The 21,341-nt window shown below is 47.6% G+C and overlaps 1 protein-coding gene across 1 annotated transcript in view; it reads left to right on the top strand.

Moving 5' to 3' along the window:
- The first annotated feature begins 7,143 nt into the window (after window positions 1–7,143).
- Window positions 7,144–21,341, top strand: part of ALOX5AP (arachidonate 5-lipoxygenase activating protein) — a 30,963-nt gene continuing 16,765 nt past the window's right edge. The window contains exons 1-2 of the mRNA XM_061170948.1: window positions 7,144–7,252; window positions 14,309–14,408. Coding sequence (XP_061026931.1) covers window positions 7,183–7,252; window positions 14,309–14,408 — 170 coding nt within the window. The 5' untranslated portion in view covers window positions 7,144–7,182. The remainder of the gene's footprint in view (window positions 7,253–14,308; window positions 14,409–21,341) is intronic.

The following is a 21,341-nucleotide window of genomic DNA, read 5'->3' as shown; positions in this document are numbered from 1 at the left end:
ATCTCAATAGTACGGTCAAGTGGATCATTTGGGAGCTATGACGCTTATCAAAATTCACTCAAGAAGAGCCAAAGTCAACCAAGCACTGGGGACTTCAGCTACGTGCCCAAATGACCCCTGATGAGGTACCATAAGAATGATGATAGTGAAAGGGTCTCGAGAGGAACTTCTCAGGGAATTGCGCCAACACTCATCCAGATCCAGAACGTTGTCAGAAATCTGAGAATCACACTTGTCTTCTCTTCCTTATCCCCCATCCCTCGCTAAACCTCATAGTTACTATTTAATAGCCCTCATATCCACCATCTTGTGCCCGAAGCCATTTTTCTCCATAGATCTCTGGAACGGACCCCCAACTGCTCTCCCGTCTCCATGCTGGCTCCTCCAATTTGCTCTCCATACTGTAGCCAGCGTGATCTTCCAAAATGCAAATACAGTTGCGAGACAATCCTCTTAAAATCCTCGAGTGGCTTCTCTTTGCCTCTGGGATCATTTCAAAACTTCTTATTTTATTTTATTTTATTTTTGGCCACCCCACGCAGCTTGTGGGATTTAGTTCCCTGACGAGGGATTGAACCCAGGCCCTTGGCAGCAAGAGTGTGGAGTCCTAACCACTGGACCACCAGAGAGTTCCCTTGAAACTTCTTGATGGCACTGGTAGGGCCCTTTGTGACGGGGTTCCCCAGGCCCTTCTCATACCACCTCTTCAATCTGGTTTCCAGCTAAATGAAAAAGATTTCAGCTCTTCAACTGCATCATGATCTTCCTTTTTTTTTTTTTTAAACTTTTTTCCCCCATTTATTTATTTATTTATTTATGGCTGTGTTGGGTCTTCGTTTCTGTGCGAGGGCTTTCTCTAGTTGCGGCAAGTGGGGGCCACTCTTCATTGCGGTGCACGGGCCTCTCACTATCGCGGCCTCTCTTGTTGCGTGTGGAGCACAGGCTCCAGACGCACAGGCTCAGTAATTGTGGCTCACGGGTCCAGTTGCTCCGTGGCATGTGGGATCTTCCCAGACCAGGGCTCGAACCCGTGTGCCCTGCATTGGCAGGCGGATTCCCAACCACTGCGCCACCAGGGAAGCCCCCATGATCTTCCTTTTGCATACAAATTCAAATTCAGCCTGCTGTGAAAGCTGCTCTGTCACTTGAGCCTAAAGACTCTGCTGATACAATGTGATTCAGTGGTGGTTGAAGTACTATTGGTAGGTCGCTGGTAGCGGTAGGTAGGAAGATGTGGTTTGGAGCCTTTGGCAGGCCTCTACAGGTGAATCCTAGCAAAGCTCCTTAGGATGTTGGAGCAAAGCTATGTTATCCTCTGAAGATAACTATTCTCCTTTTAAGAAACACCTGGCTTGCTCTTGATAATAAATGCTGACTCTTCACCATGGGCCATCATGGTAGCTTGTGAACTGAGTTGTCCATAGTGAACTGTCATCTGACCCAAGCTAGAAAGTTGGGCTCACAAAGCCACATTCCATCATCAAATGGAAGGGGTATACGTATACGAGACTGGGCTCAAGCAGTGCCTGAAGCCACAAGTAAATTGCATGAGCAAGTAGGTTTCAGAGGCAACGTGGCCCTGCCAACAACTTGATTTTGGACTTCTGCTCTCCAGGACTGTGAGACAATAAACTTCTGTTGTTTTAAGGCACGCAGCTGTGGTACTTTGTTACATCTGCCCTAGAAGCAAATACATACATGCACATAGACTATTTAACCACACAATTGTGTTAGGTCATATCCCTATAATACGTCCATATATATACATATATTGTCTTCCAGTGGTTCTGCTTCTCTGGTTGAACCCCTGCTGATATAGGACATATGTTTTTACTTCTTTTGGAAAAATACCTAAGAATTGCTAGGTAGTAGTAAGTGTGTATCTAGCTTTTTAAGAAACTGCCAAGCTTTTTCCAACGTGTTTTTATTTATATTTTACCTTTTTTACATTTAGCACTTTACACTCTCACCAGTTACAGATTAGAATTTCACTTGTTCCACATCCTTGCTAACCATTCTAAGAGCTTTATAGTAGGATCTCATTGTGGTTTTAATTTGCATTTCCCTGATGGCTAATGATGTTGAGCATCTCTTCAGGCACTTCTGGGCTATTTGTCTATCTTCTTTTTTTGAAATATCTGTTCAAGTCATTTACCCATTTTCAAAATGAGTTGTTTATATTCTTGTCATTGACTGAAAATAAGTTCCTTATGTATTCTGGTTATAAGTCCTTCATCAGATTTATGTAGTACACGTATTTTCTCCCTGTCTGTGGCTTGCATTTTTATCTTCTTAATGGTCTTCTGAAGTGCAGAAGTTTTCAATTTTGATGAAGTCAAATTTATTGATTTTTTTCCCTTACATAGCTCACACTTTTTGTGTCTTATCTAAAAAATCTTTGCCTTCCTCATAGTCACAAAGACTTTCTCCTATATTTTCTTCTAGAAGCTTTATAATTTTAGTTTTTATGTTTAGGTTAAAGACTCATTTCTAGTTATATTTTGTGTGATTTTGGGGCGGGGTCAAGATTCATTTCCCCCCCATATGAATATCCAGTTGTTCTAGTGCCCTTTATTGAAAAGACTTTCCTTTCCTCATTGAATCACTTTGTCAAAAATCAGCTGAGCATATATGAGCATCGCAATTTTTAATACTATTAGAACTGAACTTTCCCAAGTCAGGTCATACCATTTCTGATCTCCTTTCCTTGGTGAGTCTATAAGGCAGACTAAGCTGATACTTGGGCGAAGGAATCTATGTCTAACCTCTGTTTCTGTACATAGAACACAACATGATGTCTTCTGCACTTGTGGGTTACTTGCTTAATTTTCCTATTAAACTCATAACAGTACACTGTGTTGTGTGTTTGTGACAAGAGAGAAAGAAGCTTTCCGGATATATTATCTTCATTTCTTGCAGCCTATGGATTTCTGCTTCTATTTGTTTCCTTGCACTGATATTATCAGCCTGTAACTTGAGCTTCTAGAGAACTGAGGTCATATCTGTACATGTCATTTTGATTTGTGAGGCATCTAGCTCAGTGCCCTGAGTATGCGTGGACTTTTATTGGTAGCACTGAGGTTGTAGCATACTCACTACCCCTCAATTTCCTCATCTGGCATGAGGGCTCATCTCTATCTAACTCAGTTCGGTTCGGAACTGCGGGCTGTTCATATAAAGAAAGGCCATCTGATTGTGGTCGGGGAAGAAGACATGACACTTTAACCAGGCTGATTGGTTCTCTTGGAGACTACCGATGTATGACATCTGGAACAAATTGTGGCCTGATCTTTGGTCCTATCACTTCTCATTCAGATCAATACTGGTCTGAATATTCTTTTTTTTTTTGGCCACGCCGTGCAGTTTGCGGAATCTTAGCTCCCCAACCAGGGATCGAACCCCTGACCGCTGCAGTGGAAGAGCAGAATCCTAACCACTGGACCGCCAGGGAAGTCCCAGGTCTGAATATTCTTTAGATTAAGTGAAATTAAAAGGAACTGCTTTGTAGCCACCTCCAGTGTGTGCCTACAGACCTGGGCTATATCTGCATGCCCCTCTAGAGTTGACCCGCAGCCTGGGGGCATTCTGCGCCCTCTCCCTCACTCCCAACGTTTATGTGCGGGGAAATCCTCTTCCTAATGAACGCTGAGGGCAACCTTGGCCAGAAAGTGAAGGCAAGAGACGTCATGAAACGGCAACACTCCACCCACCCGTGGTGAGATGAAGGATGCGTGAATGTTGTTGCCTGAAGTGGGCCCGTGTTGCCATGGTGATGGAGGCGCGCTGGCGCTAAGTGGATGAGCCGCAGCTCCCATGGATTTTAATAGCAGCTGGTCAGTGCCACCGCCTTCCGTGAATTGCTGCCCCCGAGTCGCTGCTTGGCCCCGGCTGTCCTGATCTCTGTTGACAAATGGTTGTCTTCACAGTCAAACTACTAACTGTACTCTAATTAATGAACGTGCTAATTATTCTTCCCTACTCCCAGCACATTTGTCTAACTAACTTGTCACACACGGATAAGTGCAGGGTCTGCATCAGCACCGAGGGCGCTGGGAGCAGGGGTCCGGGAGGAGAGGGTGTTGGGCCTACAGCCGGGATCTGTGGGCTCTTTCTTGTTAAACTACCTTTACTAACGGTCAGGTGTCTGGAAATATGTTAATTTCTCCTTTCTCTTCTTAAAAAAAAAAATCTCTTTAGGGGCTGAGCGGCCATTGGTCTCTTCACTAGCCCCTGAGGGGATTGCCAAATTCGGATGCAGAAGGACCAGGAGCCCCAAGCTCTGAAAACTATTCCAGAAGCAGCATTCGGGGTGGTTAAAAACCCAGACTTTGAAGCTAGACAGGCCTGGTTTTGAATCCTAGGTCTGCTCCTTGCTTTCTGTGGTTTCACCGCTCTGCACCTCAGTCTCGTCTTTTGGGCAATGGGAGGGATAATCTGTCCCCAGAGGGGTGTGTTGGAGAGCAAATGCACAAGCTAGGTCCCCAGGACACAGCTGCTCAGGGCCTTGGGTCCAGGGCTGGGTCTGCTCTGGTGTAGGCCGGACCAGGGCCGGATCCAGGCCTGGAGACCGTTCTGCTAGGAATTCGGAATCCAGCGCGGGCCGCTGCGCCCCTCGCGCCCCCTGCGCGCTCCTGCCCCGTGCCCCTGGCCTCCCTCTCTTTTTGTTCTGTCTCAGCAGCTCTCTGTTGAGATGAATGGCGTTTCCAGAGGCTTCACCTCTGATAAGTGTTCCTGTGTAGCCGCAGCCAGAATCTTAATGTGCACGCTGTAATTTAATAGCCATCTCGGCCGACTGTTAAAACGCTCTCTTCCTGGGTGAAGTGGACTCGCTCCACCGGTACGCGCGCCCCGCCCGGGCGGGGAGGCTCCGGGAGCTCAGACGTGGAGGTCCCACCACGGGAAGGGTGAACCTCTTCCCAGGCGCCTTCTCAGCTTTCTAAAGTGGAACTGGCTGGACATTCCGCTCCAACCCCCACGCCCCCATCCTGTTTGCGGGGCTCTTGAGGGTCGGGGAACGAGCCGGAGAGGCTGCTCCTTCCTGCGTTCCTGGCATCTGGCGAGATTGCCACAGACGCCCTGGGCTGACCACGTAGGATTCTGTTGATGCTGTTTTCTGTGTGCCTGCAGATCCTGGCGCAAACTCAGACGCCACAGACAGAAACACAGGAGCAGGAAGGAGATCAGGATGAGCCTTAAAGACATCAGGCTGTAAGATACAGAGAATTCTTTAAGGCTGGGCATTTAAAATCTGGGATTATAAGTGGTGAACAGTCACAGCGTGGCAGCAGACGCATCGGGCACTCCTCACCCCACCCCTGCCCTGCCCCAGTCTTTCTTTATGGAGCAGTGTCCCTCAGCCACGTGACAGCTGTGAAAGCACCAGGTCCTTTCATTGTCCTGCCATCTGGTGGTCCTAGGAGTAGATATCTGACCAGCCTGGGCCAGTGGGATTGTCCTAATAGTTCACTGAGAAGAGTCAGTCCTTTACAGGTGACAGAGCTGTAAGACATAAAACTCCAGAATTGGAGGTGGAGGTATTTTCCACTGTGTGGAGAAAACTGGTCTGCAGAGAGAATATGGCTGCTGAGTTGTGAGAAAGTGGAGAGAGAAGGAGAGGGATTGAGACAGAGAACTCCGTTTGAGAGGCCCAACCTCATCTCTGCTCTTTTCAGTGTTTGGTTGTTCAGTTCCTTGGATTCTTTGAGTCAATAAATTTCCCTTTTTTGCCCAAGCTAGCTTGAACTAAGTGTCTATTGTTTGCAACTAGAGTACTTTTCAAGGGGCCTGGCCTTCACTTCTGATGCACTGTCACTAAGACAGCAGGGGTCTTAGAAGGGCCAACACTTTATGGGGACCAGACCCCTTGTCTACTGGGACCTAAGCGTTCCCTGACAGTTACAAATGAGATCTCGTTGAGGTGAATACACAAATCTTGCTAGTGCCCGGCCCCTAACCAATCTTGTAAAGACTCCACACGTTGTGAAGTGCCCCAGGCACTCAGAGAGAGTTCTCAAGAGCATCATGACCAGCCAGGGCTGCCCTTGCTACTGGCCTCTGTGCATCCAAGCTCCAAACGCTTGGGTCCTCCATGGACCCCCATGGACCTCTTTCACTCAAGCTGGCCTCAGCTGCTTTAGGTATGAGGACTGTGTGATCTCTTCCCCGTGCTGGCCTCTCCCACAGCACGATGCAAATCCTGCTGCCACTAAGTAGAGTGGCCAATGTCTTCTTTCTTTTTACTTTCTTTCTTTTTGTTGTTGTTGTTGTTTTTTCTGGCTGTGTGGCACGCGGGGATCTTAGTTCCCTGACCAGGGATCGAACCCGTGCCCCCTGCATTGGGATCACGGAATCTTAACCACTGGGCTGCCAGGGAAGTCCCCCAGTGTTCTCTTTCAAAGTGAGGTTTTGATAAGAGCTCTTCTTCATCACTGCCAAATAGTTGTTGAGCCTGGGATGAAGTTTGCAGAATCTTGCATTATCTATGTAACTTCCGAGGGAAGAAAACTGTCCTATAAGATGCCAGGCCACCACCTCCCTCACTCAGCAGGTTCCCTCTTACACCTTCTCTCTACTCTTATTATTATGCTGAGACGATTCCAGGGAAGTAGCTCAGTAATTACCGCAGAGAAGCCAGTTGCAGTGGTTAACAGTCCTTCCTGTGTGGAAGCTTTCCTAGGTGACCCCCTTCTGCTCCTTATCTAAGTTCTTTGGTTTAGTTTTCATTCTCTTGTTGCTTGTTTCCTGTGGAAACAGAGGCATCAGCCGTCCACCTCATCATCATTCATTCATTCATCCAGGGCTTATTACTCGGCTGCTACTCTGGACCCTGCCATGTGTCAAGTAGTTGTTTTTTCCCTAGGAATTCAAGGAAAGAAAGAAAGACAGTACTCTGGACACAGACCTTTTTGGTGCTCAGTAAATAAAAAACATGCTTCACTTTTTCTTCCCTTCCTGCCTCTCTCCCGAGCCCTGCTTCTTCTGGCAGGACACACTGAGCCAGGGTACTTTGGTGGCTAGTTTACAAAAAAAAAGAAGAAGAAGAAGAAGCCCTTTAATTGTGCTGGGACCTTTGGAAATTCTAATGATGAAAGGCAGAGTCCGGCCCTCACTTCCCCTTCCTGCACAGTGCGGGCCTGGGGTGCCACGGAGCTGAGCAGCCCTTGCTGGGAGCCGGAAACAAACATGGATCACGAAACCCTGGGCAATATTGTCCTGCTGGCCATCGTCACCCTCATCAGCGTGGTCCAGAACGGTAAGGGAATCCCCTCCCTCAGGGTAGATTTTGTTTCTAGCTGTTTGAAAGTCAGGCTTACACAGTTGTGTGTGTGTGTGTGTGTACACTTTTGTCTTTATATTTGTATCTTTATTTGAATGTATAGGGATTTGTGCCTTTCTGCGTGAATTTAGGTTTTTCCTTCTACCAATCGTTCTTTCACTTTAATGGGGATGATTAATCATGTCTGTAGAGCCAGGGCAGCAAGCTGGAGGTTGTACAAAAACCGTCACTGGAGTGTCTGCAATCAGCATTTTAACTATGAATTACTGTGGCCAGAGACCAGCTGGAGGGCAGGAAGGCTGGAAAGGGACAATCAGATATATGTTCACCCAGACACTGGGTTATACTAAGTGCAGCTGGGCGCTCTTCACCTGTCACCTGTAGGCTAAAAAAAAGGAAATTTATGCGGTGTGAGGGGGATTTCACCTTAACATTATTTTACCTCTGTAATGCTTTTTTTTTTCTTTTGAAGAAACATGTTCTTTGCAATACTTTCTTTTTCTCTAGCAATGCGTAGTTTTTGAAGCATTTTTTGGTAGGCATTATGTACTTATATAAAGGGGGAGAGAGAGCGGGGAGGATGTTCTTGTTTGGGGTTTGCATTTCCATTAACTCTGCTATCACTTAAACCAAGCAAGGGACCTAGAACTGAAAAAGGCAGGACTGGGTAGAACTTTCTCTTTAAAGTTCTGAGCTAGGACTGCCTCAGGCTCTCTCTATCAGTACGGCCAGTGTCTTTGGGATTTGCAGTTTACAAAGATAGAGAAAAAAGGAGAGGAATTACTAAGGGCAGCTCTGTAACTTAATGGTAATTACTGAATGCTCACACCCTGGCACACTTTGGAAACTTGGGTATTCAATCAATTGGGGATATTCGGATATTTTCCCCCATCTCGAGTGTGGACAGAGGCTGGTGATGAGCCTTCTGGGCACTGAGTAAGGCTTCCCGTGGTCTCCCCGCACCAGAGAGTGGCCACTTTGCATACTCCGAGTATGTTTCCTCCATGGAACAACACGTTCTCTTTTTTCTTTTTTGAATTTTTGAATTTTATTTCATTTATTTTTTTATACAGAAGCTTCTTGTTAGTTATCTGTTTTATACATTATCAGTGTATATATGTCAATTCCAATCTCCCAATTCATCCCACCACCACCAACGCTCCCGCCACTTTCCCCCGCTTGGTGTCCGGAACAGCACTTGGCAGCTTTCTGACCCAAACATTTTCATTCTAAACCTCACACAACAGAGTTGCAGCTCAGAGAGGGGACGAAGGGCCGGTTGAGGCTGCCACAGTCTCAGGCCATTGCTGTTTCGTGTTGGGGCTCCCTTAGTCTTGTCAGTCACCAAGGGATTCATTCATTCGGCCTGCATACACCCACAGGGACCCTGCTCTGTCCAGGAAGGGTCCCGCATCCATGAGGATGTAGCAGTGAACAAGAAAGCTAGGTTCCTGCCTCCCAGGAAAGGAGAGGCTGGCGGGAAAAGATGGGCAGGCAGGAAGCAGGAAGCCTGCAGTGATGCTTCCGGCCCCCGTGGAGGCAGTCGCATGGGTGTCGGAGGGCGCTGCTTGTTCAGCTCTCCCCCTCCGGCCCTCCCCCGGATACCCGTCGATGTCGGTGACCGTGGACGGGAGCCAGGGTCCCCTCAGCCGCCTGTGCAGATGGGGCTGAGCAGAGGTTCGAGTGCACCCTGAGCTGCTCCCTGCTGGTCCAGGCCGAGTCGGGGGAAGCTGGAGGGTCTCCTCCTGTGAGAACAGACTCTTTTCATCTCTCCTGAGATGCCCCAGGACCTGGCCCTGGTCTGTCCGGGGGGTCCTGGGCTTTTCCGTAGAAGCACAGCAAACCCGGAGCGGACTTGAGGTGGACGATGAGATTTCTAATTATTTTTTGGCAGATGAGATTAAGTCTTCTTCTTCGGTGCAAGGGGGGAGGAGAGATTACAGACGGCCACATGTCTGAGTTTGAACCGCAATCTTTTGGCCGGCCATTTCAGATAGATAACGACAGGACACAGCGGTCTCCCTGACACAGTCCCATGAACTGAGGAGGCTTCCTGGTGGGGGAGAGACAAGTGTGGACCAGCTCCTGCTTTGGGCTGGAGACTTTTCATCCTGGGCACACAGGTGATTGGGGTGCATGTGTAGCGGTGTGGACAGCACGGCCCCAGCATCACAGCCTCTGTCCGTCCCCCTCCAATCCCCCCACTTCCCTTTCACAGCGTTGTCCCACCCATGCTCGGGGGAAAAGACATGCTGCTGCCCTTTTGAAGCCACAGAAGGAGCCCTTGCCTCCCCCTCAGAGGCTTAGGATCAGCCCTGCTCCCCTCTGAGGCAGAGACCAGGGCTCCCGTGCGATGCTGAGATCACCCTGTGAGGACTTCTTGTTTCTAACTGTTAAATGTGCCCGTGCAGGGGAACAAGAAAAATTCAAATGACTTGGAAGATAACACCTCTACCCGTTTTAACCGTTGAGTTTTTAGGCAAACACAAAGGTCCAAATGTAGGTCCAGAACTTCTCTTTGCAATTCTAATTAACCTCGATGTTGCAGCCATAGGTCTACCTTATTGAGTGCGGAAAATATGCAAAAACTCTGCCTCCACCCCCAATTACATTTGATACCCTTTCTGTTAGCTTTAGGAACTATTTACATGTTGTTGCCAGGCGCGGCACACTTTGTCTTTGTCCCAAGACAAGGAGGTCAGTCCCCGTGTCTGTGACAGTGTTGGAGGGCTCTGCGCTCTCGGCACATTGTGTGCGCCCGATTCCCTGGGGGAAGGGCCAGAGCCCACCCGCCTGGTGGAACCTTCTCCTCTGCCTCCCAGATGCTCGTTAGTCATCAAGATCTTTGAACTCGTGGCCCTCTTCCAGCATGATCCAGCAGAACGCACGTTTGGAAATGCAGACCAAGTTTAAAGTACCTCATTCCAAGAGACCTGGACCAGAACTACCAAAGCCTGGTTTCCCAGGGAGTGGAGGGAGATGCATTTCCTATGCGTAGCATCCAGAGGACCTCCAGCTTCTTGGCCAAGGTGCCAGCAGCTTTGCCATGAAGCAAACCTGGGAAACACAGATTTAGAGAAAGTGATTTCCATAGGAAGCCAAACTAATTAGACTGGGAGGAGAGGGTGAGCTGAGGGGAGGGACCCGGGCCTCGTGCGCGGAGGCCTGAATGGTGACAGCAGAAATCTTCTTTACAGCATCCTCAAGAGCCCCTGCTGAACACTCCCCTGACGGAGGGCTCACAACGCACTGGCCTTGCCCTTCCCATTGTTAAGTGTATTGAGAATTAGCTTTGTGTCAAGTATGGTGCTGGGCATACTATTATCTCATTTAAGCCTTGCACCCTATGAAATATATAGTATTATATTTCTTTGTTTTTTATTTTTAAAAAATTTTTTAACATCTTTATTGGAGTATAATTGCTTTACAATGGTGTGTTAGTTTCTGCTGTATAACAAAGTGAATCAGCTATATATATACATATATCCCCATATCTCCTCCCTCTTGTGTCTCCCTCCCACCCTCCCTATCCCACCCCTCTAGGTGGTCACAAAGCACCGAGCTGATCTCCCTGTGCTATGCAGCTGCTTCCCACTAGCTATCTATTTTACATCTGGTAGTGTATATAAGTCCATGCCACTCTCTCACTTCATCCCAGCTTGCCCTTCCCCCTCCCCTTGTCCTCAAGTCCATTCTCTACGTCTGCGTCTTTATTCCTGTCCTGCCCCTAGGTTCCTCAGAACCTTTTTTTTTTTTTAGATTCCATATATATGTGTTGGCATACGGTATTTGTTTTTCTCTTTCTGACTTACTTCCCTCTGTATGACAGACTCTAGGTCCATCCACCTCACTACAAATAACTCAATTTCGTTTCTTTTTATGGCTGAGTAATAGTCATTGTATACATGTGCCACATCTTCTTTATCCATTCACTTGTCAATGGACACTTAGGTTGCTTCCATGTCCTGGCTTAATTCACAGGTAAGCAAAGTGGAGCTTGGAGAGGTTAGACCATTGGTTGGAGGTTCCAGAGCCAGTAATGGTGAAACTGGGATTCAAACCTACTCCAAAGGGTAGACCTTTACACAGTGTATTTTGTCTCAAATTCATTCATTCAAATGCTCACTACTCAGGAAGTTGTCTCTCATATGGAACTGAAATCTGCTGCCTTATAATTTCTATCCACTAGTGTGTCTGTTCTTTGGAAAAGCTTAGACTGTGCCTGCTGCTTCTGTGTTTACAAAGTCACCTGTAACATCCCTTCTTCAATGTATCATTCCTCATATGACTTGGTTTCCAGAGTCCCTTGTCATTGGGTTCCCCCTCCTACCCCACTCCCCACCAACTTGCCATGTTCTTTCTAAGATGCAGGTGGGTGTTTTCCATGCAGGGAAACTGTTCCCGAGATTCAGACACCAGTTCTGTTAAAATAATGGATGTGTGAATTATTCTTTTGTATCACGCTGCTGGCTCATACTAACTTAATGAAAATCTCAAGAGCTTTTTATGTGATCCTGAGAAAGTTATTTACCTTCTCTGACCACCAGTTTCCTCAACAGAGAGATGGAGTTACTAATATCTTCTATGTGTGATGGTTGAAGGTATTGCCTGAGATAATTAACATAGGTAGAGTAGCCAGCAGAGCCCAGCATGTGGTAAGTTCTTGGTCACCGTTTGCAGCCTTCTCTCTCCGTGTCTCTCTCTGTCTCTCTGGTTTGGCCTGATGTTAGCAGCCAGCCAAGAGAAGAGTGTGAGTGGTCTTTGCATGCATAGTTTCTGTAACATGGTCAAGGATAATAGGAGTTGGAGTGTCAGTGTTTGGAGGAGTGGACAAAGGTGGCCCAACTCTTTCAAATTTAGCTTAGAAGGAGGGAGAGGTAGACCCTAGTGGGATACAGGACTAAGGCAGGCTTGTTTTTGTTTTGTTTTGAGGGTAGGAAAGATCTGAGTGTGTTTCAAAGGTAAAGATTAGGAGGAAAACAGAGACTGAAGGTTCAGGAAATGGGGCAAACACTGATGAACAAAGACCCGAAGAGGGTGGCAGAAGCAGCGTCAAGGTTGCAGGTGGAGGGCTAAGGCTTGGAAAAGAGGAAGGGGTTTGTTATTGGGCAAGGAGAGGAAGAAGAGAGGCAGACTCGGAGAAGGACGGCCACGCTGTGCAATTGGTTGCAGAAATAACCTCAGACTTTCTTAATACTGTCTCTGTTTACATGTTCAGGGGTAAGGGGTGTCACCTTGGGTTCTGGAAAGACAATGATCAGAATTTTCCACTGTATTCTATGGTAAGAAGGGATGTCCAGAGTGGACAGTTGGATACTTAAACCCTGTGTAGTTGATGGAATCCCTGAAGTGAGCTTCTATGTGACAGTAGGAGGATAAACACACCCTCGAATGCCCAGCTGGAGTTGAATCCCAACCTCCCTGCTCCCCGGTGGAGTGACATTGAGAAAGTTATTTAACCTCCCTGAGCAGTAGGGCCCTTGTCTACAAAGTGGGGACAGTACCACCCACTTCACAGAGCTGGTGCCAGGCCCAATAAAGGAGCATATATCCAGTGCCTAACAGAGGGCCTTCAGACAAGCCAGCCCTGCAGCTCTGCTCAAAACGGGCACAGTTCTAGGAGAGGAATGTACTTTTGACAAAAAGGAAAACATGAAGACTTTTATTCATGTACACAATGGATAAGGCATCCTTTTCATGTCTTTTTGAGGAGTCTAATAGAAAGTTGATGGAAAGAAACCCTGTGAGTGGATCCCTGACAATCACACTTCTCCCTTTTTCACTCTTGAAATAGGAGGAAAGGAATAAAATAGGAGGGGTGAGGGAGAGAGAGAGAGAGAGAGAGAGGGAGGGACAGACCTTTACCCCGCCATCCCCACCATCCAGCCTGCAGATTGTGTCCCCTCGGCATCTCTTAATCCCACAAGCATCACCCTAACCAGCTCCCTTCTGTCTTTCCCGTGTCCTGGGTCTCACCCCTTTAAACACTCACCATGCGAAAGACAGAGTGCCTTTCTGGCGATGCCACTCCTCAACTTACATCTGTCAGTAACTCCTTGCTGCTCTCAAGACGGAAATAAATTCAGAAGTTCTTAACGTGGCTCTCATCAAGGTCACGGTCATGCTGCTAAGTCCGGCAGGCACTTCTCAGCCACCGTCTTCTTCAGCCTTGGTTCACTTACTGCTTTCTCCCTGGGGCTCCCTCCGGCCGCCCTGTCTGCACCCCCAGCGGCCCCTGTCGTGCTGTGCCTTCTCTTTTGTCCACAGCTTGGCACACTGTGTCGTTTTAATTTTTGCGTTTTGTTTACGGTGTGTGGTCTGTCTTCTCTTCTTGTATCCTCGCCAGAACAAAAGCTCCTCAGGCCAAGGCTCTTTGTGTGTTTTGTTCTCAGACGTAAGCTGAGTGTCTGGCACATGGCAAGTGATAATAGAGAAATGTCATTGAAAGAACAATTCACCACCTACCTCTTCGGTCTCATTTGTAATTGTACCAGGTTCCACTTCCCATTCCCCACCACCAATAAGCTGGATGTACTGAACCCCAGAGGTTCTTGCCTCTGGACCTTTGCACATTCCGTTACACGAGAGTGGAGTGGTCTCCTCTGCTTGCCACACTTGTTCTTCAGATTTTATCTTAAATATCACCTCCTCTAGGAATCCTTCTCTGTCCCAAACACTGAATTAAGTTGCCCCCTTTGACCCTCGATGGCTCTGTATTCTCACTCAATCTAATATTCGCACGAGTCACTCTGTAGTGTAATTTCTTTACTTGGTTGTCTATTTTTTCCGACTGTCGGATCCTTGAAAGTGAGGGTCGTGTCTTGCTCACCATTGAGTCTCCAACACCAAACGCAGTGATTAGTGGAGGGTAGCTGCTGAATAAATTTTTGCTCAGTGACATTTGATGGAGGACATTTAGGGCTCCTTAGAGGTCAAGTTAAGGAACCGTCTAACATTCTAGTAAAATAATGGGATACCAGGCTCGTGAACGTTCCCCGTTATAAACCAAATCCAAACTTTTCCCTCTGGCAGGGTTCTTTGCCCACAAGGTGGAGCACGAAAGCAAGACCCATAATGGGTGGAGCTTCCAGAGGACGGGGACACTTGCCTTTGAACGGGTCTACACTGCCAAGTGAGTCCAAACCCTGACACTGCTAACTAACAGAGAGGGGGCCTGGGCACAGGGATGCATGTCTGTCTGGGCCAACCTTCCAAAGGCCGGGGAGGCGGGGTTCCCAGGGAAGCTTGAACTTCACCTGGGAGACTTTGGGGGCACTTTTCATCATCTTAACAAGTGCTGGTGTGTAAAGAGAGGAAGCGGGGCTGTGGGATGGGGGGATGGAGCTCCGCCTGTTCAGGAACCTCTCAGCCAGTCATTCAGTCGTGGAGTTGACAGATTTTCTGGGGCGTTAGTCCAGAGGGGCTGCCGGGAAAACCAGCCATCACTCACCAGCCGGCTTCGGAAGCAACAGGCAGGACCAGCTGGCAGCTGCCTGCAGCCCCTCAGGTCCCCTCGGTGGGGTCTGGAGGGGACTCTAGTGCGTTTCCTAAGCCAGGTCTCCTGGAGCACCCAGAACGGAAAGAATGGGGGAATTATGCAATGGCTTCTCCACCTCTCCTGCTTTACTTCTGAATGAAAAGGCTGTTTGAAAACACCTGAAGAACTCAGTGAAGGAGGCGGGTGCTATTTGGGATGCAAATCCAACATTCATTTTCCTCTCTGCTGAACGCATTCAGACAGAGGGTTCAGCCAGCGGCCTGTCACCTACTTCTCTGAGCCTGTGATTGGCCTGTGAGAAAGGGAGGCTGCAGCTCTGGGCTGGCCAAGGAGCTGGCCTTCAGTCTCGGCTTGGAGGTGACTTGGATGTCTCCAGAGAGCCTTCCAAAGTGGGAGTCGTGGCTACACAAGCAACGTTCTCCTAGAACGGCAGGAATAGCACAAGCAAATGCAGCCCCTCGAGGCTGCTCTGCCTCCCTTCGGCCCCAGCCCCTCAGACCCAGCACTCCTGTGCAGTCTGATTCCGAGGAAATCCCTTCCTGAACTACTTACAGGGAGATTTCCATCTTAAGATTTGGACCTTCGGTGTGTTAATTCTCAGAATCCACTGAAGAAGTGTAAGGATGTGATTTAAGCCATATTAGATGTTCACATTTACAGGAGGTGGAGGAGAGTGTGTGCGGTGCTGTCAGCCCCTCTGTGCTGTTTGCAGGGGAGATGGGAGAGGTCCCCGCAGACACACCCACGTGCAAGAGTGCAAGAGGGGCAAAGACAGTGTCCTCCATCAGGGGTAATGCCAGAACCTCCCCCCACACGGAATCCAAAAGAACGTGAATACCATTCTACCTGTTCGGAAAGGGAAGCTTCTTCCGCCCAGATCACTGCCTTCTCACCAGCTGCGCCGTGTTCTTAGGAGCACGGCCGGGCCCGTCTGGAGAAGTGGGGCAGGGCTGCATGCAGCGGAATTTCTCTGTACCGGGTGAGAAGCTAAGTTTCCATCCTGCCGAAAATGAAGAAGAACCGGGGCAGGCCAGGCCGCCTGGTGTCTGCCGTTTCCCCCAGGAGTGAACTAGCTCTGCTTCTAAGAAGCCGCCTCGCTGACACCTGGTCCCCCGCTGCCAGCCTCCAGACTGTGGAAGTGCCCTCTGGGGATGGTTGTGCTGTCGTTTGGAAGGTGGTTTGGAAGTTCTGCAATGGCGTGGGGTCCCTGAAGTCAGAAGGCGCTAGAGGAGAGTGGTGGGTGATTGGTGCCGCCTGGGGGTCCCCATCACATGGGTGCTGCCGCCCAGCTCCCAAACCCACGTGACTTTCCCATTTACCCCCCGAGAGAGGGCAAGGAGAGGGAGGGGAGGAGAGAGAGCTGTGGAGAGGTAGGAGCTTTGGGGGGAGGGGGGAGCGGAGGAGAATTTTCTGTAATTAAAAGGTTGCCCAGACACTGCTGTGGTTCTGTTACAAAGACTACTTCCTCCCTGACCCAGCTGGCAGCGCCCTGTGTGCGCCTGAGGTGGGCTGTGGAAGGTGCTGAAGATCAACACAGAGGTTGCCGCCTGCTGGCGACGCCAGGAGCCCCCGGTCTGCGTGCCCCAGCCAGGAAGCTACCAGGAAGGGCCTTATGTGTTAGCTCGGTAGCAAGTCATCCCCAGTGATAGCTTCTCCAGGGGCCTCCAAAAGCACCAAAGAGGGGTACAAGAAGAGCCGTAGGGGTGTGAGAAGAAAAGAACATGTATTTAATGTTGCTATCTAAAAAATAGGAAATTGAACTTTACTCAATTTTAATATACAGATTGAGAGTAGGATGTGTATATAATTTGTACATAAATATACCCGTCATAGGGTTGCATGATAAAAACTCTTGGTTGATGGGGTGTGGGATCATAAATGTTTAGAGACCGTATAAAGGGAAAATAGCATAAAGAATAAATGATGCTGGTGGATTGAAATGGCTGATGCATGCTTTTCAGCATAAAGTATGACTGTTGACTGATACAGATAGTTCAAGATTTGGGGGCTGTTGGTAAACAGACGTCCCAGCCAGGTGAGGCCTTCAGCTCAGACTCAGCCTCGGTTAATGGGCTGCTCTACCACCCATCTCCCTCGAGGGCAGAGCTGAGTCAGGGTTTGAGAGTTAAAAGGATCTCGACCTTGACTCTGTCTTCATGTGTCTAAAACATAGGTCAAAGACCTGTTCCCAGTTGATGAGCGCAGCCAGAGCCGTCAAAGTTTGATATTTGGAGAAAGTCTCAGTTAACTGACCTAAGATTCTTCTCCATGAGTGCGGGTGAGCACAGGTTGTGGAGAGAAGATGGGTCTCTGCAGATGTGTCATTTTCCAAAATGTGACCCATAGATTACAAGTTCATGGGCTGTTAACAGGTGTTAAAGAGAAGAACAAGTTCTGTACAGCAAGACTTTTGAGAACCTTTAAAGTACTAAGACACTGTGATTCTTGGTTCTACAAGAAGGGGAGGTCTTATTTAACTACAGACACCCCTCCTTTTTTTTTTCTAGAGCATATCAAAGGTTTAGTGTTTCATAAGATGCATTTTGGTAAATGATACCCTAAGGTCCCTTCTCCCCCCACACTTCTCAGAATCCACTCTGGACTCACTTCCAAGTAGCAGGGACTTGTGAGTGATTTGAAGGTGATACATCTACATTGGTTCTCTTGATTAGTATTGATACTGTTATTACCAATATTTACTTAGTTATGTATTTATTTATTTAAAGTTCTATTGCAATATAGTTGATTTACAATGTTGTGTTAGTTTCAGGTGTAGAGCAAAGTGATTCACTTTTATATATATATGTATATATACACACACACATATTCTTATTTAGATTCCTTTCCATTATAGGTTATTGCAAGATATTGAGTATAGTTCCCTGTGCTATACAGTAGGTCCTTGTTGGTTATCTATTTTATATATAGTAGTGTGTATATTTTAATCCCAAACTCCTAATTTATCCCTCCCATATTTACTTATTTTAAATAAACCCAAATTAACTAGCAAAACATTAAGTGCTTCTATATCTCATTCCTAAAGGTGGAGAAAAATGAAAGGGAAAATTGCAATGAATCCTTTTCTCCATAAAAACACTGGCAGTGCGGTGCATCCAGTTGAACACAGCACAGTGAATTGTTGAGAGATCTGCTGAGTAGCTCGTAGTTAGACCTCAAGAAATGACAGACAAAGTGGGTTTGTCAGTTTTGTCCTGCAGAAAAACTGGCACAAAAGAATATTTGGAATAACAATAATTTGTCAGTAGGAAAGACATTTCCATTGGGGGTTATAAGAAGGAGAGGTTGGAGGAATAATAGCCACCGTTTATTGAATGCTTACTACGAGCCTGGAGCTGCTTTCTCTCATTTTATTCTCACAACAGCCAGAGAGGTATCAATAAATACTCATGTCTCCATTCACCTTCAATTGATGAGGAGACTGAGACTCAGTGAGGCTAGGAAATGCACCCACAATCGCACAGTCAAAAAGTGGCAGCCGGGAGACCTTCAAGATGGGGGAAGCGTAAGACGTGGAGATCACCTTCCTCCCCGCAAATACATCAGAAATACATCTACATGTGGAACAACTACAGAACACCTACTGAACGCTGGCAGAAGACCCCAGACCTCCCAAAAGGCAAGAAACTCCCCACGTACCTGGGTAGGACAAAGGAAAATAGAAAAAACAGAGACAAAAGAATAGGGACGGGACCTGCACCAGTGGGAGGGAGCTGGGAAGGAGGAAAGGTTTCCACGCACTAGGAAGCCCCGTCACTGGCGGAGACGGCGGGTGGCGGAGGGGGGAGCATCGGAGCCACGGAGGAGAGCACAGCCACAGGGGTGTGGAGGGCAAAGCGGAGAGATTCCCGCACAGAGGATCGGTGCCGCCCAGCACTCACCAGCCCGAGAGGCTTGTCTGCTCAGCCACCGGGGCGGGCGGGGGCTGGGAGCTGAGGCTCGGGCTTCGGAGGTCGGATCCCAGGGAGAGGACTGCGGTTTGCTGCATGAACACGGCCAGAAAGGGGCTAGTGCGCCACAGCTAGCTGGGAGGGAGTCTGGGAGAAAGTCTGGAGCTGCCGAAGAGGCAAGAGGCCACTGTTTCGCAGTGCGCGAGGAGAGGGGGTTCAGAGCACCGCCTAAATGAGCTCCAGAGATGGGCACGAGCCGCGGCTGTCAGCGCGGACCCCAGAGACGGGCATGAGACGCTAAGGCTGCTGCTGCCGCCACCAAGAAGCCTGTGTGCAAGCACAGGTCACTCTCCACACCTCCCCTCCCGGGAGCCTGTGCAGCCCGCCACTGCCAGGGCCCCGTGGTCCAGGGACAACTTCCCCGGGAGAACGCACAGCGTGCCTCATGCTGCTGCAACGTCACGCTGGCCTCTGCCGCCGCAGGCTCGCCCCTGCCGCCGCAGGCTCGCCCCGCATCCGTACCCCTCCCTCCCCCCGGCCTGAGTGAGCCAGAGCCCCCGAATCAAATGCTCCTTTAACCCCGTCCTGTCTGAGCGGGGAACAGATGCCCTCAGGCGACCTACACGCAGAGGCGGGGCCAAATCCAAAACTGAACCCTGGGAGCTGTGCGAACAAAGAAGAGAAAGGGAAATCTCTCCCAGCAGCCTTAGGAGCAGCGGATTAAATTTCCACAATCAACTTGATGTACCCTGCATCTGTGGAATACCTGAATAGACAATGAATCATCCCAAAATTGAGGTGGTGGACTTTGGGAGCAATGATATATATATATTTTTTTCCTTTTTCTCTTTTTGTGAATGTGTATGTGCATGCTTCTTTGTGTGGTTTTGTCTGTATAGCTTTGCTTTTACCATTTGTCCTAGGGTTCTGTCTGTCCTTTTTTTTTTTTTTGTATAGTTTTTAGCACTTGTTATCATTGGTGGATTTGTTTTTTGGTTTGATTGCTCTCTTCTTTCTTTTTTTCATCTTTTTATTACTTTTCAATTTTAAAAAAATTTTTAATAATTATTTCTTATTTTGTATTTTAATAACTTTATTTTATTTTTTTAATTTATTTCTTATTTTCTTCCTTTTCTTCTGAGCTGTGTGGCTGACAGGGTCTTGGTGCTCCAGCCAGGTGTCAGGTCTGTGCCTCTGAGGTGGTAGAGCCGAGTTCAGGACATTGGTCCAACAGACACCTCCCAGCTCCACGTAATATCAAACAGTGAAAGCTCTCCCAGAGATCTCCATCTCAACGCTAAGACCCAGCTCCACTTAATGACCAGCAAGCTACAGTGCTGGACACCCTATGCCAAACAACTAGCAAGACAGAAACACAACCCCACCCATTAGCAGAGAGGCTGCCTAAAATCATAATAAGGTCACAGGCACCCCAAAATACACCACCGGATGTGGTCCTGCCCACCAGAAAGACAAGATCCAGCCTCATCCACCAGAACACAGGCACCAGTCCCCTCCACCAGGAAGCCTACAAACCCACTGAACCAACCTTAGCCACTGGGGGCAGAAACCAAAAACAACAGGAACTACAAACCTGCAGCCTGCGAAAAGGAGACCCCAAACACAGTAAGATAAGCAAAATGAGAAGACAGAGAAACACACAGCAGATGAAGGAGCAAGGTAAAAACCCACCAGACCAAACAAATGAAGAGGAAATAGGCAGTTTACCTGAAAAAGAATTCAGAGTAATGATAGTAAAGATGACCCAAAATCTTGGAAATAGAATGGAGAAAATACAAGAAACGTTTAACAAGGACCTAGAAGAACTAAAGAGCAAACAAACAATGATGAACAACACAATAAATGAAATTAAAAATTCTCTAGAAGGTATCAATAGCAGGATAACTGAGGCAGAAGAAAAGATAAGTGACCTGGAAGATAAAATAGTGGAAATAACTACCACAGAGAAGAATAAAGAAAAAAGAATGAAAAGAATTGAGGACAGTCTCAGAGACCTCTGGGACAACATTAAACACACCAACATTCGAATTATAGGGGTCCCAGAAGAAGAAGAGAAAAAGGGACTGAGAAAATATTTGAAGAGATTATAGCTGAAAATTTCCCTAATATGGGAAAGGAAATAGCCAAGTCCAGGAAGCACAGAGAGTCCCATACAGGATAAATCCAAGGAGAAACACATCGAGACACATATTAATCAACCTATCAAAAATTAAATACAAAGAAAAAATATTAAAAGCAGCAAGGGAAAAACAACAAATAACATACAAGGGAATCCCTATAAGGTTAACAGCTGATCTTTCAGCAGAAACTCTGCAAGCCAGAAGGGAGTGGCAGGACATATTTAAAGTGATGAAAGGGAAAAACCTACAACCAAGATTACTCTACCCAGCAAGGATCTCATTCAGATTCGACGGAGAAATTAAAACTTTACAGGCAAGCAAAAGCTAAGAGAATTCAGCACCACCAAACCAGATTTACAAAAAATGCTAATGGAACTTCTCTAGGCAGGAAACACAAGAGAAGGAAAAGATGTACAATAACAAACCCAAAACAATTAAGAAAATGGTAATAGGAACATACATATCAATAATTACCTTAAATGTAAATGGATTAAATGCTCCAACCAAAAGACATAGAC

This window comes from Eubalaena glacialis, chromosome 16 (assembly GCF_028564815.1).
Source record: "Eubalaena glacialis isolate mEubGla1 chromosome 16, mEubGla1.1.hap2.+ XY, whole genome shotgun sequence".
NCBI classification, from domain to species: Eukaryota; Metazoa; Chordata; class Mammalia; order Artiodactyla; family Balaenidae; genus Eubalaena; species Eubalaena glacialis.
The sequence above is the reverse complement of the archived record's forward strand: the minus strand, read 5'-3'. Positions and strand labels throughout refer to the sequence as shown.